This window comes from Agelaius tricolor, unplaced genomic scaffold (assembly GCF_023055355.1).
Source record: "Agelaius tricolor isolate 1412-34295 unplaced genomic scaffold, bAgeTri1.0.p SCAF_25, whole genome shotgun sequence".
Classification (NCBI taxonomy): Eukaryota; Metazoa; Chordata; class Aves; order Passeriformes; family Icteridae; genus Agelaius; species Agelaius tricolor.
In genome coordinates, this window is record NW_027269285.1 from 5,830,302 (window position 1) to 5,848,606 (window position 18,305).

The following is an 18,305-nucleotide window of genomic DNA, read 5'->3' on the forward strand; positions in this document are numbered from 1 at the left end:
GAAGCTGTGGCTGCCCCATCCCTGGAAGCATTCAAGGCTGGGCTGGACAGGGCTTGGAGCAGCCTGGGATGGTGGGAGGTGTCTCTGCCCATGGCAGGGGGCAGACCTGCATGAGCTTTAAGGTCCTCTCCAACCCAAACCATTCTGGGATTCTATGAAGAATCAAGGCTCAACTTTCCACCAATTCCTTTGGAGCCACATTAGAAAATCAGCAGAATTATTGCTCCAGGCTGCAGAGTCTTCATCTCCTGCTCAAGAGGAGGAGAGCTGGCATTAATAGTGCACCAGCTTTGCTGCTGTTATTCCCAGGCCTCTCCAAAACAACCAAACAGCAGTTGTGTGTGTTTCTCAGAGAGGAAATTTATCTAAAACTCCCGGTTTCTCGTGGCAGCCTTCTGCCACCTGCCTGTGCTCGCTGCATGTCTCACTGCCGGGCCATCAATCTCCGGTCCCTGCACCACTCTGCAGAGGGGCAGCCTCCTACTCCCCTCCTGTCCCTGCTGCCATCCACACCCCCTGCAGGCTGAAAAGAGCCAGGAGCGATTCATCTCACCCTCACTGAGGCCTCTGAAACGTTTCTCTGCTGACTGAAGGCTCTGCCTTTAGTCATCTGCTAAAATGAGTTTGGCTCATTTAGCTGACTCTTACACAGAGTTAGGGAAGCAGATCCCACCACTGCCAGGTTGCTCAGCTGCCTTATTTGTCATATATTATTCTTTATTATATATTGCTATTTCTTGTATATTATTATTCATTATATATTATTTTAACCTGATCATGAAGTGCTGCAGTGTCAGCCCTTGCCTTTATGTCTCTTTCATCAATGAATGGGAGATTTCACCATGGGGCCATGTGCTCCCAGCAGGCTCTGTCTGAACACTGCACATCACAGCATCTTACACCTCATCTTTACCTGGGTTTTGTTTTCTTCTCCTCTAAAATCCCAGTGCCTTCCACATAAAGTCCATAGCAGGAAGAGCACTCTGAATCCTTCTGCAATTCCTCTTCTGTGACTCAAAGCTCCCAGCTGGATTTGGTTGGGGGAGCCTGTTTGTCTCTTTGGTTTTGGGGTTTCCTCCACTTCTGGGCAGTGAGGGACAGGAAGGTGCATTTCCACCCTGAGGTCATGGATTGAATGAATGCATTGTCTGTGAGTAAATATTGCAATGTGAAATATTGCAAATGAATGTAGACTGTCTGTTCACAGCCAGATCCCAGTGATCAGAAATGCCTATGTCAGATTTCATCCCAGTTTTGTGACTAGATACAATTGTTACACTCACTCCCAGCTCCAAACAGTGTGGTTTGTTTGATGTGCTGGGAAGAAGAGAAGACTGCCTGTGGCTTGCTTTGCAACCAGCTGGAGGCCAGCAAAAAGACAGATATGTGGCTGGGGAAGCAAATTCTGTACCTTATTTCTCATACTCTGCCTTTGAGGTACAGCAAAGCAGGTCAGAGACTTGGCCATGTCAGCCCAAACAGCATCCTCTCCATGGATGAAGGCAGGAATCCAGTGGAGCTGTGTGCTGCATCCATTCCAGCCTCCTCAGCAGCCTCCTGGCACAGCACAACAGCACTTCCATCAGAGGAACAGGGGTGGCTGCCATCAGCAGAGAGCCAGCTGCAGGTGTGTGTTACCTGGACTGGGATGAAGGGCTGTTCTCAGGAGCCTGGGGTGGTGCAGCAGCCCCTCAAACCCACACAAACACAGTGCAAAGGACAATTTCAGGAGGTTATAGGGCAGCACTTCAGGCCTGTGCAGGTACTCAGGGCCCAGGTGACATGGCAGTATCGAATTTTCAGGGAACCTCGACGAGGGGAGGGAGAATGATGCATCTGACTCCATTGATATCAGAAGGCTAATTAATTACTTTATTATTCTGTACATCTAAAACTGAATCTATTCTGCGCAAAACTGCTCTGAATCTCATGACTGTCAGCCAACAGTCCTGACACACACACACACACACACTTGGCCCTGATAGGCCAAGAAAACAAAACACCATCACTTTGGGTAAACAATCTCCATATTGCATTCTACTTTTGCACAAACACAGGCACAGCAAGTGATAAGAATTGTGTTTTCTTTCTCTGAGGTTCAGAGAATGTGAATCCCAGAAATATTCTTGGGAAGAATTGTGCCTTGCTTTTCTCTGTGAAGAGGAATGTGGGGTTACATGGCAGCATCTCAAACCTGCACCAACATGGCACAGCACTCCTGAAGGGGCAGCTTCATGAGGGATGAGGCAGTGGCTCAGTGCACAAACACAGCGTTAGAACTCTTGGAGGGACCGTTTCTATGGCCAGGTGATCCAACAGCACCTCAAAGCTGTTGGTGAGCACTCTTGGTGAGCTAGCATGGTTCAGCCAGGAACAGGGCTCACACCTCCCTCAGCTTGGTGCAGTGCTCTGGAAAAGCCAACTTTGGGAGGTTGGGAATACATCATCACCTCAGGGCAGGGCACGCTGCTGCAGTGGAGTCACCCCTGTGGTGGGGACCAACCATCACCTCAGGGCATGGACCTGGGACTGCCAGAGGGCAGAGACCCTGCATTGCCTCAGGGTGCAGAATCCTCATTGCCCCATGGCACAGACCGGAGCTACTGCAGGGCACAGACCCTCCATCACCCCAACTGCTGTCCCGGCACCGCCTCAGGGCACGGACCCGGTGCCAACCTTCCCTGGCCCCAGGCGCTGCCCCGGTGTCGCCCTAGGGCACGGATCCAGAGCCGCCTGAGGGCACGGTCCCTGGCGCGCTCCCGGTGCCGCCTGAGGGCACGGACCTTTTCCGGCCCCGGGCGCGCTCCCGGTGCCGCCTCAGCCGCGTCCGAGGCGGGAAAACGCTCCCGGCGCGTGCTGGGGGCGGGACTAGACGGCCCGAGGGGGCGTGGCCTGCGCGTGCCCGCCCCCTCGGCCGCTGTTCGGGCAGGAAAGGGCGGGGCCCGGTGCGCCGCGCACGCGCGCGTGTGGCCTTACGGAAGCCGGGCTGGCGCGCGCGTGTCCCGGCGGTGGCGGCTGAGGCGGCGGCCCCGGCCTGAGGGGCTGGGGTGGGGGGGGTCCCGGCGTCCGGACGGGGCGGGGGACGGGATGGCGGCAACGTGAGGAGCTCGGTGAGCGGCGGAGGGGCGGTCTGGGGCCTGCTGCGGTGGGAGAAGCCGGTGGTCGGGCCGGGGCGGGCAGGGCGGGAAAGCGGCCTCGGGGCGAGGCTGGGGCGGGAGCGGGCCTGGGAGCGATGAGGGGGCCGTGAGGGCGCGGGGTGTGGGGCAGCGGAGCGGGGGCGATGGAGGCCGCTGCGGAGCGGGTGCCGGGGGGGACGCTGAGGGCTGAGGGGGTCCCGGCGGGCGGAGGGTGCTCAGTGTCCCCTGTGTCGCTCGCAGCACCCTCAGCACGGACTGGATGCCCACGGGCAGCAGGACGCTGTCACACGCTGCCCGCGCTCTCGGCAGGGGCACAGCGCTGTTCTGCCCTCGCCCGCAGCTCCCCGTGCCCAGGCCGTTGTCCCGCCGTGCCGGAGCCAGGCGCGGGTGCTGGTGCCAGCTGCTGTTCCAGCCCGTCCCTGTGCCATCCCCGCAGCCCGCGTTTCCCCTGTCCCTGCTGTTGGGCAGCTGGCTGCGCTCGGCCTGCGCGGCTGCCGGGGACATGGCGGAGCAGCGGTACTGCGTGGACTATGCCAAACGAGGCACCGCGGGCTGCAAGAAGTGCAAGGAGAAGATCGTGAAGGGGATGGTGCGCATTGGGAAGATTGTTCCAAATCCTTTCACCGAGTCTGGAGGGGACATGAAGGAGTGGTACCATGTCAAGTGCATCTTTGAGAAGCTGGATAAGGCCCGGGCCACCACTAAGAAAATTGAAGACATCACAGACTTGGAAGGGTGGGAAGAGCTGCAGGATGAGGAGAAAGAAACAATCAACAAGTACATCTCAGGTGAGGCATGAGACAGTGCCAGGGTCACTTTTCTCCTTATTCTCAAGTTATGCCAGAGGTTATCACCCAGCTGTGCCTTTGCCATGAAATCCTCATGGATTTATTTGTGTGGCTTAGGGACAAAGTGTGTGGTGCTGTTCCAATCCCTGTCTCAGCCCTGTAGGAAAGGGAAGAAATGGTCACTTCTGCAGTGACACTCCTTGATTCTTTTGTCACAACTGATTGTGGACAAGGCTGGGTGATTTAATTCATGGGCAAATAAAACCCATGATGAAGCATCAGTTACTTTCTCTTTCCATCTTTTTCTGTGATCTTCAATAAATTCCACATTCTAACTTCTGTTATCTTATAAACATCTTGTTCTTTTTTTTTCCCTCCAATTGCTATTTCTTGTAAGGCTTTTTGCTTTGTAAGCTACATAGTATGGTGAGGAATGTATGAGATTATTCCTGACTGCCTCTTTGAACCTTTCTGCTTTCCAGAAGCCAATTCCAAGACTGGAGGTACCCCAAAGAAAAAGGTGATAGTGCAGGCAAAACTCACTGCCACAGGACAGCTGACCACAAAAGATCCACCAAAGAAATTCTCTGGATTCTCTGGTAAGAATTAAGAAACTGGTTCTGGGAAATCAGTTTCTTTTAATCTCTGCATCAAGAGGTGTTATAGCTTGGCTCAGATTGGTAGGTTTTTATCTATAGATGATTTAGGTGTTTTAATTCTGGTTTGTCAAAAGCTGTCAGTGCTTGAAAGAACATCTTGAAAGATGTTTGGATTTCCAGTTTTCCCAAGGAGACAAAGGTTCTGCCATGATCCACATTGTCAGGCTGACTCCATCCCTACATCCATTGGCTCATTGCAGCCAAAGTGAAGCTGTAGGCTCAAGTTATCCCATGTGGAGCTCAAAATCTGGAAAAAACTGCTGAGGGATTCTCACTTGTGTTCATGGAAAGGAAAACTTGTCCTGAGGAGCAGCTGCCAGCAGGACAGTCCATCTGTGAGCTCTGACTGACCTGGCACATACCTGGAGCTCCATACTGCCCAGAGCCACAACACAGCCAAAGACATCAGCTTCTGTAGGGGGTTGGTGTTAGGGGACAAAAGGGGATGATGGGGATGTATCCCCCAATTTTAGAAATTACCTTAGGGAAATGTCTTGCTTTGAAGGGCAAAAGTCTATAAAGTAGAAAAAATATTGATAAAACAGAGGTACCTTCAAGGAGAAATTAATTTTCACCAATATTTAGTCATATTTTTCTGGTAGAATTAAGATCTAGGAAATTTTGGTGTAATGTGAAGGGTAAAAATAGTTGGAAGGCTTTTACAAAAGTCATAAATTTTAATTCTGAAGCTTTGCCAGCACGCTGGGATTGTTCCCACCTTGCCAGGTAGAGATAACTTCAGCACTTGCTCCGTGTTGTCACAAAAACAACTTGTGATGTGTCTGATGCAGCCAAGCCAAAGAGTTCAGAAGATTCTCCTGCAAAGTGTGCCCAGAAGCCGAGCCTGTCTGCAGCCAGGTGTGACCCCCAGCACAAGGACTGCCTGCTGCGCGAGTTCCGCAAGCTCTGCGCCATGGTGGCTGAGAAACCCAGCTACAATGTCAAAACCCAGATCATCCAGGACTTCCTCAGGAAGGGATCTGCAGGAGGTATGGCTCCAGCTGGGAATTCTCAGCTCTCTCACAAGCAGCTTCAAATGCTGGTCTCAAAAGGAAAGGGGAAATTCAAGTCTGGTTGTTGTGTGTGGTCCCAGACTTGTGCTGTGGTGGTTTCTGAGCTGTGGAGGTAATCTTTGAAAAGTGAACTCTACAAATACCAAATTCAGACAGAAATGCCTCACTTAGGTGTTGTAGATGCCCAATTTAGAGGCAAATTGTGGCTATTTTCCCTAAGAATTACTAGCCCCACCTGTGGGTTTTATTCCCAGGATTATGCAAATGGACACAACCAACCAGAGCCTGGACATGAAAATAATAAATCCTCGCTGTTATAATGTGCTTGTTTTTTTGTTTTTTTTTTCCAGATGGTTTTCATGGTGATGTATACCTGACCATTAAGATGCTGTTGCCAGGTGTCATTAAAATAGTTTACAACTTGAATGATAAGCAGATTGTAAAGCTGTTCAGCAGGATTTTTAACTGCAACCAGGAAGAAATGGTCCGGGACCTGGAGCAGGTGAGTGCAGACAGCAGCTCCCTTAATTTCTGCTGTTCAGCTCTTTGCTTATGGAAATTCTGGAATGGTTTAGGTTTTTTACTCCTTAGCTTGACTGTTAGAATGGGAGCTGGTGATTTATTTTGGTTTTCCTTGGCTTTAGCAGTTTTCATAGCATTTTCTGCCATCTGGAACCTGTAGAAAATCATGTTTAAATGGAAAGCAGGATAAGAATTCACCTGGCAGTGCTTTAGAAAGCAAGACTAAAATTATCTAGGCAAGGTGGGCTGCATCTGTTTGTCTAAGCTCCTTTGTCTGGCACATTGCTACAGAACTGAGTTATATTACTCTTTTTGTACCATCACACATCAAAACCTGGGATTCAATTAACAGACCTGTCACTGGCAGCTGCAGTTGGTTATTACAATTAAGCTGCTACAATTGCAGGTGCTCAGTTGTGCAGTGAGTACTTGTGCACAGGAGCTGGTGATTGACTGTGCACCCTCTGATTCACTGCAAGGTGCAGAAAAGGGGTGATTTAGATAATAATGGTAATTTTTTCATCTCTGTTCATTGCCTTGCTGTGTACTGCCTTCTAGTGACATCACTAGCCTGTCCCATGTCCTTGGATTTGCAAGTGGATTTATCCCGAGGAAATAAAGGGTCTGTGCTGCTGAAGCAGTGAAAAATAGAGCCATGAGATGATGCTGGTACTCTTAATTACCTTTCTTGGCAAATTAAACAGCTGAGCAGCTTTACGTGTCGTGGCAGCTTCCTTAAGTGTTTGATTGCAATTTCTTTGTGCAATCCCAGCATCACTCCTGTCCTTTATCCTCACTGGAACCATGCAGAATCCCCAGTGGCAACCCATTCTCTGGCCATGCCTCTCATCCACACCCTGGTTTTGTTTCTGGAGACAGGGAGATGTTTCTGAGACCATACGGATCTTCTTCGAGCAGAGCAAGACCTGTCCCCCAGCAGCCAAGAGCCTCCTGACCATCCAGGAGGTGGATGAGTTCCTCATGCAGCTGTCCAAGCTCACCAAGGAGGATGACCAGCAGAGTGTCCTGCAGCAGATCAGTCGCAGGTGAGGGAAGGAATCAGCCTCTGAGGGTTTGCCCAAACACTGGGGTGGTTCTCTACAAGCTGGAGTAGGTGAAAAATTAATCCCGAGCCACTGAAACTGAACTTAATTAGCATCTGTAAGCTGCTGTTAGTGGTGTGATTGAGACACCTTGACAGCAGTGGAGAGCTTTTATGGCTCTTGTTCATGCTAGAGAACTTTGTCCCTGCCTGTCAGGACACTTCAATCAAACAAATGATTTGCAACAACACCCTAATGGTGCTTAGCTGTTAATTGAGTTGCTGTTCTTAAGCATGTTGGGAAAAGCCTTCAAGTAATTTAGACAAAGATTTTTGGTCTGGCTCAGTTTGTGTTGATCTGAGGCTGAGGATTTTCTAATCAGTTACTCTTGATGCATTAATGAAGTAAATTTTGGAAGGTACACACTGAGGCAGAGTTAATGTTGGCATCAAGATGCTGGAAAGCTTTTTGGATATTCCCTTGTGTCTCTGAGGTGTCACTATTAACATGATTGGTTAAACCCTCTGCAAAGGGAGGGCCATTTTTTAAAGAGACTTGGGTGAATTTCTTCTTTTCAGCTGCAAAGTTCAGTTCACACCTTTGCTGAATCTTCTCTCCTTCAGGTGTACAGGCAACGACCTGAAGTGCATCATCAGGCTAATTAAGCATGACTTGAAAATGAATGCTGGAGCAAAGCACGTGTAAGTGACAGGAACCCAGAAATGCTCATTTCCTGAGGCAGCAGCAGCAGCCCTGGGGCTGATCCATGCTCCCCCTCTCTCCATGCCCTGCAGGTTGGACGCTCTGGATCCCAACGCCTACGAGGCGTTCAAGGCCTCGAGGAACCTGCAGGACGTGGTGGAGAGGGTGCTGCAGAACCAGCAGGAGGCAGAGAAGGTGCCAGGGCTGAAGAAGACCCTGAGTGTGCAGGCCTCACTCATGACCCCAGTGCAGCCCATGCTGGTAGGTTGGGCCCCTCCTGACAGCCAGGCACGGACAGAGACCCCACCTGGGAGGGGCAGGAGCAGGGCACTGGCTGTGCAGCGTGGGCTGGCAGTGGCTGTGCAGTGTGGGCTGGCTCTGCAGGGCTCAGGGTTATTTAATCCTCACCTGGGAGGGGCAGGAGCAGGGCAGTGGCTGTGCAGTGTGGGCTGGCTCTGTGCAGAGCTCAGAGTTATTTAACCCACACCTGGGAGGGGCAGGAGCAGGGCAGTGACTGTGCAGTGTGGGCTGGCTCTGTGCAGAGCTCAGGGTTGTTTAATCCCCACCTGGGGAGGCTCAGGAGCCAGGGCAGGGGCTGTGCAGTGTTCAGGGTTGCTTAATGCCAGTTTAGAAAGCATCTCCTACCACCAGGTCAAGTATTCAATATACTCAGTAACTGCCAAGCTAAAACCTTGCCTTGCTCTCCATCTTTTTTGTTTGCTGTCATTGCAGAAGTTGATCCTTTCTCTGGAAAGAGTGTAGGCTTTCCAGTGGATTAGAGATTCAAATAAGTCTGGCTTTTTGTGTGAACAAAGCAGAGTTAAATATTTACTTGTGGGCTGAGCACACTCCTACAGAAGGCACAGTGCACATTTTAAAGCATTTGGAGGGGATAAGCACTGCAAAGCTGTAATTATCTGGGCATATGCAGATATTAGTAAGTGAATAATTAAGGAAAACTTGGACTCACTAATAGAGAATCTGGACAAAAAGCTCTACAAAGGGATTCATTGTAGCTCACCCATGAACTTGGCTAAGAGTAGCTTGATGTTCCATGTGTCCCCTGGGGTTTGGCCCCTCTGTCCCCAGGCTGAGGCCTGCAAGTCCATCGAGTATGCCATGAAGAAGTGTCCCAACGGGATGTACGCCGAGATCAAGTACGACGGCGAGCGCGTGCAGGTGCACAAGAATGGGGATCACTTCAGCTACTTCAGCAGGAGTCTCAAGCCTGTGCTCCCCCACAAAGTAAGCACCTGGGCACTGCCTCCCCCCTTGTGCCAGCTCCTCTGCATTCCCAAGTTTCCTTCTATAGGCAAGGAGATTTCCTTCTCATTCCTAATTTATATAGGTGGGTAGAATGGGGAAAAGCAACACTTAAAACGAATAATTTAATTCTGGTGCACATTAAGAGCTTGGAATTAAATTTCATCTGTCTGCTGTAGAATCCTCTCTATTCACTGCATTTTGGGAGCCTTGCTGCCAGTTGGGTGACTTGGTTCTGTTTATTAAAGCCTCACTTTTCTACTTGCAGACTGCTGTGGGTACCATAGAAGTGCAGATGTGCCCCATGTGCCTTATGTACTTGTGGAGAGAACACCTGCATTGGGGTGAATCTCTCTCTTCAGCCAGTTATTTTCCTTTTTTGTTTTTTTTTTCTTTTCCCAAGGTAGCCCATTTTAAGGATTTCATCCCCCAGGCTTTCCCTGGTGGGCAAAGTATGATTCTGGATTCAGAAGTTCTCCTGATTGACAATAAAACTGGCAAGCCACTTCCTTTTGGGACTCTTGGTGTGCACAAGGTAAAAACAAAATTAAATAAAAATGGTTTTTGTGTTTGGAGGATGTTACACTGCTGACTTAAACACAATCTGTTATCACAGGATAATTTCAGAGCTCTGGTGCTTGTTAGAGCATCTGGGGAAAAAAAAATAAGATTATTGAGAAGGCTGATATTGAAAAGCTACTGCTCTAATACTTTAGATTTGATATTAACTGATCCCTGGCAGGCCATTAACAGAACTTAATTTCAATAACACTAAAAAAATCTTTGAAAAATGTTACAATTCTGTCATTGTTTCTCATAGCTTGAGCAATGTATGGCAGCCTAGGGGACCACAGGGAGGCAGTGATTATTCCATGCAAATGTTATGTAGTGCTTGTGTCTAGACTGAATGGGGGTGAGGAAAAGGACAGGAAAATGAAAATTAAACTATAAGTGCTTTAGTTAAAAGTAGCCATTAATCTGCTCTCTGTAGAAATGTGGTGGGTTTTTTGCAGCAGCAGTGACAGATGTTGCATTGCCCAAAACCATTAATATTTTTCGCATTATTTCCCATTCCTGGGAAATGAACATTTTTTTTATGTTCTCAGCTTGTGCTTGGACACATTCAGTGTAAATCTGAATTCTCAGAATGCTTCTTTTAAAAGAGGTATAAGCTTATCATACCTAAAATATTACAGAGATTAAAATCCATCCTTTTATTACTTTGCTAAAACTGTTTGCTGTGCCTGCAGAATTGTTTTAATTGTATTTCAGAAAGCTGCTTTCCAGGATGCCAACGTTTGCCTGTTTGTGTTTGACTGCATCTACTTCAATGACATCAGCCTGATGGACAGGTATGGCTGCCAGGGCAGAGTGGCTGGCCTGGTTTCTTGGGATGAACTGCAAAACCTGGGCTGGAAAACCCCACTAATGCAGACAGACCAGTTCACCTGGGCTGTCAGACTGGCCACTCACTGGGAAATCAGGGCAGCATGGGAGGGACCTTGCTGGGCCAAGGAGTTTGTTCTGTGCAGTTCCTCTTGCTCTCCAAAATATTGGGATCAGCTGCATCTCAGCTGCTCATCTCACATCCTCTCAACACACTGTTAACATGGGAGTTTCCATCCTGTCACTTCCTGGAGGAAAGTAAGAACTGGGTGTCCTCTCTGGAGCTCTCCAGGATGATTTAATGACTTCAGCAGCTTTTTTCAATGTTCCTGTTGGGATTGGTGCTTGTCCCTCACTGTCCATGCCCTGCTCTAGGCCCCTCTGTGAACGGCGCAAGTTCCTCCACGACAACATGGTGGAGATCCCCAACAGGATCCTGTTCTCAGAGATGAAACATGTCACAGTGAGTCCAGAGTGCCCCTACCACCCTGACCTGCTCCTCCAGCACTTGGCTTTTTTTTTTTTATGATTAACTCTGCAAATTCACCCTGGCAAAATGGTTCTCCTTCTGCTCTGTGTGCAAGGTTTCTTGAGCCAACATTGTATTCCCATTTTTTCCTGGCCCCAACCCCTTCAGTATAATCTTAACTTGCATACCTCAGGTTTCCTGGCTTGTTAATGATTTTGCAGCCATTGTCACTCTGACCCTGTTAGGAGGAGTTAAATCCTGCTGTCACTCATTGTGTGCTGTGCAGTGCAGAGCTGTGACTGCAGCCTGATTGAAGGGAGCCAGACTGTGCCACTTCCCAAACTGGCATCTTCAAATGCCACACAGCCCTGAGACATTCTGGCTGCTAAAATCTGCATTTAGGCAGCAGCATGCTGGGATTTTCCTTTGATTATGCACAAGCCTGATGTCCCATTATTTTTCCCCATTGCTGCTGATTTCTGTGGCACCTTGGCTTTGGTGGAGAATGCTTGGACATTTTGGGCAGAAGGTGGTTCACAGGTCCCAAGGCAGTTGGGTGGAGAAGGAAGCAGGCACTGCTGGCTGAGCAAATCTGACTTGGGACATACTGGGGGACACAGCCAGTGGGGCAGCCACGTCTCTGAGGGGTATTTTTTAACCAGACAAACCTTCTCTTTTTGGGACATATTCCCAGCTTAGTCACTGGGTGTGCAGCAAAGAGAAGATTTATCCATTTACAGGATCCTCTTTTGAAAACTGTTGTGAAAGTACCTCTTCCTCTCTCTGCAGCTGCTTTGAGTTTGGTGCCCCACTGCTCCAAACACAAAGCCTGAAGAGCTCAGCCCTTTTTAGAGTCCTGAGCTAAGCATGGTCCCTCTCCTTTGCAGAAAGCTTCAGATCTGGCAGACATGATCACCCGGGTCATCCGCGAGGGGCTGGAAGGGCTGGTGCTGAAGGACATAAAGGCAAGTTCCCCTTCACTCTGTACTGGTGTCACCTGGGAATTTGGGAATGACAACAGTCAGCTCTGAGGCAGAATCACACACTGAGCATTCCAGAAGCATCTCTGGGTTCCTCTCAGTGCTAACACCCAGTCCAAGCTGCTGCTCCTGCTGTGCTCAGGAGCTGCTGAGCTGGGTAAACGCCAGGGCTGACTGAGGAGGTGCTGCTCACCAGGGGATCTCTCTGAGGGGGCTCTGCCTTCCCTTGCACAGGGTAATTATGAGCCAGGGAAACGCCACTGGCTGAAGGTGAAGAAGGATTATCTCAACGAGGGGGCAATGGCTGACACTGCTGACCTGGTGGTGCTGGGGGCTTTCTATGGACAAGGCAGTAAAGGTAGGTCTGGAGTTGGCTTAAGTCAGAGCTCTGTCTGCTCAAGGAACTCCCAGAGTTTTCCTGTTCCAGGCCTCCAGCATGAGGGTGGCTGCAGCAGTGATTATCTGCTGCAGCCCATCAGGTCCTTGCTGTGGCTCCAGAGCTGGAGGTGTTGGGCTGGACTGTTGCACAGTGCAGGGGCTCTGCTCAGCTTTGTGAGTGGCCCTGCAACCATCACAAGCCCAGGCCCCAAAGCCACGAAAGGGTTTTGGCTCAGAAGAGCTGTGGCTTGTCCTGTGCAAGGTGTGAGCCCTGCTGTCCTGTGCAGGTGGGATGATGTCCATCTTCCTCATGGGCTGCTATGACCCCAAGAGTGAGAAGTGGTGCACGGTGACCAAGTGCTCTGGTGGCCATGATGACGCCACCCTGGCACGTCTGCAGACAGAGCTGGACATGGTGAAGATCAGCAAGGTGAGAGCCAAGGGATGCTCAGCTGCCCTGGAGGTGCTGAGGCAGGAATGAATCAGAGTTAAAGCTCATCAGCCACTTGACACAAGTGAGGTGTCAGAGCAGCCAGCTCCTGCAGCAGGCACTGCTGGGATCTGTACCCAGACACTGAGTGGGAAGCCAGGCACCATCTGTTTCCTGCTAGGACAAGGTTTTGTTGGGAAGATCCCAATTTTTCATCTGGATTTTTGGGCACGTTGTGATTGGCAAAGGCAGTCACTAGATGGGGCTGTGGGAGGGAAATGCTCAGTCAGACTCTGGTCTGTGGCTCCATAACCTGGGGTTGGAGTTAAGATTTCTGTCAGTGATTTATCTTGCTTTTCAACACTGGACAAATAAACAGCTGAATTTTAATATTACCTTGACATCCTGAAGGCCATTTGCATCAAGGTTGTAGAATCTTGAAAAAAAAAAGGTAATTGTACATGAATCACTATTGGAGCAACTGTTCTTGTTTCACACACAAAATGACAGGAATTGAGGGCTGTGTTTCAGGCAATACTTGTGATTTTCTAGATGAGAGCAATGGCTGCAGATCAGTGCAAGTTCCATCCATGCAAAGGCAATGTAATACCTCTGTGCTGATCTACTTCTAGGTTGTGTTTCAGCAGTTTCTGTTGTAAAATTAGGTTTGTATATGATGATAAGTGTCAATAATGTGAATTTTTTGCTTTTAATTAACAGGATCCTAGTAAAATTCCAAGGTGGCTAAAAATTAACAAAATCTACTACCCAGACTTCATTGTCCCAGATCCAAAGGTAAGTACTCTCCTATCATTTCACATTTAACATTTCCCAGCCCTTATTCTGCAATCTTCTATAAATCCATTAAAAGGACAACTTAGAAGTTGTCTGTGTTACAAAATAAATCTTCATAGTTGGAATGGGAAATTAAGCACAAGTTTTTATCTCTCAATCTTGCAGGTGCATTTGAGGCTAAGAGCTTCATGAAGAAATCACACCTGCAGCAGTTTTGGGAAAAATTCTTGTGCATTAAATCCCTTCCAGAAGTGAGCTTACTTTAAATTTGAGATATGAGAAATCTGACTTTAAAGCATTGAAACACAACTGCAACCCAAAAGTTGCTGTTGCTGTAGGGAATGTGTCAGTATGCTCTGTATGCCTGAAGGAGAAGGTGTGCTCAGAAATTGGCATTTTGTGTCAGTGAAGGCTTAGAGAAGAAGTAGTTTGAACAGCAAAGGTGACCAGGAAGGTCACTTTGTGTACATGGAGCTGTGCTGGGGTGGAGACTGAGTGGGGGTGAGGCTCTCTGAGCTGGCCCCTGAGGGAGCACAGGGTGTGATATGGCTCCTGTGGGAGCACAGGGTGTGCCATGGCCCCTGAGGGAGCACAGGGTGTGCCATGGCCCCTGAGGGAGCACAGGGTGTGTGCCATGGCTCCTGAGGGAGCACAGGGTGTGACATGGCCCCTGAGGGAGCACAGGGTGTGACATGGCCCCTGAGGGAGCACAGGGTGTGTGCCATGGCTCCTGAGGGAGCACAGGGTGTGACATGGCTCCCTCAGGTGGCTCTGGGGGAGCACAGGGTGTGACATGGCTCTCTCAGGTGGCTCTGAGGGAGCACAGGGGTGTGCCATGGCCCCTGAGGGAGCACAGGGTGTGACATGGCTCTCTCAGGGAGCACAGGGTGTGACATGGCTCTCTCAGGTGGCTCTGAGGGAGCACAGGGGTGTGCCATGGGCCCTGAGGGAGCACAGGGTGTGCCATGGGCCCTGAGGGAGCACAGGGTGTGCCATGGCCCCTGAGGGAGCACAGGGTGTGTGACATGGCTCTCTCAGGTGGCTCTCAGGGAGCACTGGGTGTGACATGGCCCCTGAGGGAGCGCAGGGTGTGACATGGCTCTCTCAGGGAGCACAGGGTGTGACATGGCTCCCTCAGGTGGCTCTCAGGGAGCACTGGGTGTGACATGGTTTCCTCCCTGGTTTCCTCCCTCCCTGTGCTCAGAAAGCCCCGGTGTGGGAGATCACGGGGGCCGAGTTCTCCAAGGCCGAGGCGCACACGGCTGACGGGATCTCCATCCGCTTCCCGCGCTGCACCCGCATCCGGGATGACAAGGACTGGCAGACAGCCACCAACCTGCAGCAGCTCAAGGTGGGTCAGCAGGGCCCCTGCAGCTCCTGGCACCAGGCTGAGCTTCAGGCAGGTCACAGCATGCACTGAAGGCACCTGCTGCAAATCACAGATGCACTGAAGGCACCTGCTGCAAATCACAGCATGCACTGAAGGCACCTGCTGCCTGTCGTGGCACCTTCCCTTTTCCCTTCGTGCCAGGCTCGGGCTGGGTTGCTCTGCTGGAGGCTCTCAGGCCCCTTGAGCAGTCAGAGAAGCCTCTGTGGGCAGTTGGTTCCATCAGCTCCTGTGGCAGGGTGAGGAGTTGCCTTCCTCAGAGGTGACCACAGAATGAACTCTGTTGGAAAAAACATTTTGAGGTCCTCAGGTCCAACCTATGACCTAACACCTGCTCAGCAGCTAAACCATGGCACTGAGTGCCACATCCAGGCTTTTTTTAAACATGTCCAAGGACAATGACTTCACCACCTCCTTGGGCAGACCTTTGTTCTCTCCATGCTCACTCAGTTTCCCATCACTTGCTGAGACTGGGAGAGGCATTTGGGAAGTGCCTGTGGGTATCCTGGGGCACAGGGGCCAAGTGGTACTGGCCATGACCCCTGGGCTGCAGCCACCCCAGTGCCAGCCCTGGGGGAGCTCTGTGCTGCAGTTTCTGGCTGGCAGCAGCTGCCAGGGCTGCTGTGCCATGGAAAGCAGGAGTGATGCAGCCCCCAGGGCCTGCCAGGATCCCCGTGGGGAGGAGAGAGGAACAAAAACCCCTCTGCAGATGGGCCCTTCTCACAGTGAGCACTGGGCACTGCTCATCCTTCAGGCTCTTGCTCTGTTGCAGATGATGTGGATGTGGCTTTTGCTCCTCCCTGTGTGGCTTCCCTGAATGCCAGGAGAGGGGTGGAATGCAGGGAGCTGGGACAGGAAAATGGCTGCAGAGGGGTGCAGGAAGAAAAGGCTTTTGAGCAAACACTTCAGGGGGAGAACACCAGAGTAGTCTGTGCTTCACAGCTCATCTCCAGTGTCAGACATGATGTGTGCTGTTTCTCTGGGCAGGAGCTGTACCAGCTCTCCAAGGAGAAGGCTGATTTCAGTGTTACAGCTGGGGAGGAAGATGAGTCCACAGCTGGCAGCAGTGGAGAGAATGATGGGAATTCCAGGTCTTCCACCCCTCACAGCAGTATTAAGAGTCCCCCAAGCAAGTCACCTGCAAAAGCCCAGAAGGCAGAAGGTAAGGTGTAAGGTGATGGTGCTTTCAGGAAGGAGCCTGGGGCTGTGTCCTCTGTGCTTGGGGCAGGCTGGCTCTGGGCCCTTGCCCTCTGTGAGAGGCTTGATGATCCCCCCTTCACATGGATCTCAGGGATAATGGGCAGAGCTGTTCAGATCCTTGCTTTGGCCCTGTATGAATTGAGTAGCCACAGCTCTGAGATGTCCTGGGATTGGGAAAAGAGGGATGGAAACAGCTCTGATGATGCTGTTCAGGTTGGTGTTCACTGCTCCCATTTGTGCAGGTCACAGCCCTTGGGTGTGAGACTGTTGGCCATGAGCCAGTGTTTAATTTGATTTGGATGGAATTTGTGTGTGTAAAGGGACATGTGGCTGGAGGTGATTTCCTGGTGAATTGAGCTGGAACATGAAGCAGATTGCTGAGCAGTGGCACAGAGGACAGAGTGGGGACAGCATGGAGGGCAGGTGGCAGCAGCAGCCTGGGAATGGGGCAGGAGGCTGCCCCACACCATTTCCAGTAGAAAAATGGGTCTCACTAGTGAGAGTAGTTCAGGGATTTTCCAGAAAGGGGAGGCAACTTTTCCCTTCTGCTGTTTACTCTTTCCCCCAACATTAATACACAACCAGTATCTGGACAGAGCACATGCATGAACAAAAAAAAATTTTGTTTTTAGACAGCAAAGGAGTCATTGGATCCCCTCAAAAATCCGAGGAGAGACGAGGGGAGAAGAGAAAAGCATCTGAGATGGAGGACAATGGAAAAAAGGTACAGACAGCAGCCATGGTGGGGTGGAGGAGGCTGGGGCAGCTGTGGTCTGTTCATTCCATTCCAAGGAATGCTTGTGTTCACTTCCATTCCAAGGAATGCCTGTCTGTGGCAGTGTTCACAGGGGTCCCAGGATAAGGGAAGAGACCAGAATCTTGACTCCATGTTCAGAAGGCTGATTGATTATTTTATGATATATATTATATTATAAGAAAATGATATATTAAAACTATACTAAAAGAATAGAAGAAAGGATTCTATCAGAAGACTTGAAAGGAATAGAAAGGAATGATAATAGAATCTTGTGACTGACTAGAGAGTCTGAGCCAGCTGGGCTGTGATTGGCCATTAATTAAAAACAACCACATGAGACCAATCCCAGATGCACCTGCTGCATTCCACAGCAGCAGATAACCATTGGTTACATTTCTTTTTTGAGGGCTCTCAGCTTCTCAGGAGAAAAAATCCTAGCGAAGAGATTTTTCATAAAATATGTCCATGACACCTGTCCACTTCCATTCCAAGGAGTGCCTGTGTCCACTTCCATTCCTATGCCCGTGTCCACTTCCATTCCAAGGAATGCCTGTGTCCATTTCCATGCCTATGCCTGTGTCCATTTCCATTCCAAGGAATGCTTTGCCCAAGCTCCATTTCCATTCCAAGGAATGCTTTGCCCAAGCTCTGTTTCCTCCCCAGCAGCCCCTGCTGGACATTTTCACGGGGGTGAAGCTGTACCTGGCGCCCTCGGTGCCGGACTTTGCGCGGATCCGCCGCTACTTCATCGCCTTCGACGGGGACCTGGTGGAGGAGTTTGACACAGCCTCGGCCACCCACGTGCTTGGGGACATTGATGACAACCCCGGGGCGCAGCGGGTGACTCCCAGGTGGATCTGGGAGTGCATCCGGAAGCGCCGGCTGGTGGCGCCGTGCTAGCACAGGGGGCAGTGCTGGCACAGGCAGTGGGAGTGGGGAGGGGAGGGAACGGGAGATCCCTCCCTCCATGGAGGGGTGGAGAGACAGGAAGTGCCCTCAGTAGCTACAGCGATCCAGAGCAGCCCTATGGAATGAATTTAAAAAGCTCTCTGAAGAAATGTCACTGCTGAATCCCATTTCCTGCCCATACCGTAGACCACCACCCTTATCCAGGTGCTGGTTTAGTCTCCTTGGGTTTTTAAAGTTTGGGTATTTTTATAGATAAATAAAACTGAAGCAGCTTCTCCTTTGCTGTCAGGACTTATTTTCCAAAGGTTCTTCTCTTCCTGTTCAGGAGAACAGAGCAGCAACTCCGTGGGACTCTTGGCTGTGGTGCCAAGGTCATTTGTGTTGTCAGGTAATTTTTTTTCCACCTCCTCTGTACCCCCCACTACCAGCATTTCAGCACCTGGGATCCCAATTTCTGGCTGAGCTTCAGCAGTAGCTGTACAATCTC

At 50.3% G+C, this 18,305-nt stretch overlaps 1 protein-coding gene across 2 annotated transcripts; it reads left to right on the forward strand.

Moving 5' to 3' along the window:
- Window positions 1-2,967: 2,967 nt before the first annotated feature.
- On the forward strand, window positions 2,968-18,095 carry LIG3 (DNA ligase 3). Of its 2 annotated transcripts, none has more exons than XM_071448177.1 (20): window positions 2,968-3,110; window positions 3,378-3,925; window positions 4,408-4,524; window positions 5,376-5,573; window positions 5,948-6,099; window positions 6,999-7,165; window positions 7,786-7,863; window positions 7,957-8,125; window positions 8,954-9,109; window positions 9,531-9,662; window positions 10,400-10,479; window positions 10,889-10,976; window positions 11,870-11,947; window positions 12,197-12,320; window positions 12,628-12,770; window positions 13,491-13,565; window positions 14,770-14,916; window positions 15,940-16,114; window positions 16,785-16,876; window positions 17,573-18,095. In XM_071448177.1, the coding sequence occupies exons 2-20, from the start codon at window positions 3,397-3,399 to the stop codon at window positions 17,807-17,809; spliced, it is 2,937 nt and encodes a 978-aa protein (XP_071304278.1). In that variant the 5' UTR covers window positions 2,968-3,110; window positions 3,378-3,396; the 3' UTR covers window positions 17,810-18,095. The 2 variants fall into 2 exon arrangements, with proteins under 2 accessions (XP_071304278.1, XP_071304279.1); XM_071448178.1 differs by having other exon boundaries at window positions 17,576-18,095.
- The last annotated feature ends 210 nt before the right edge of the window (window positions 18,096-18,305 follow it).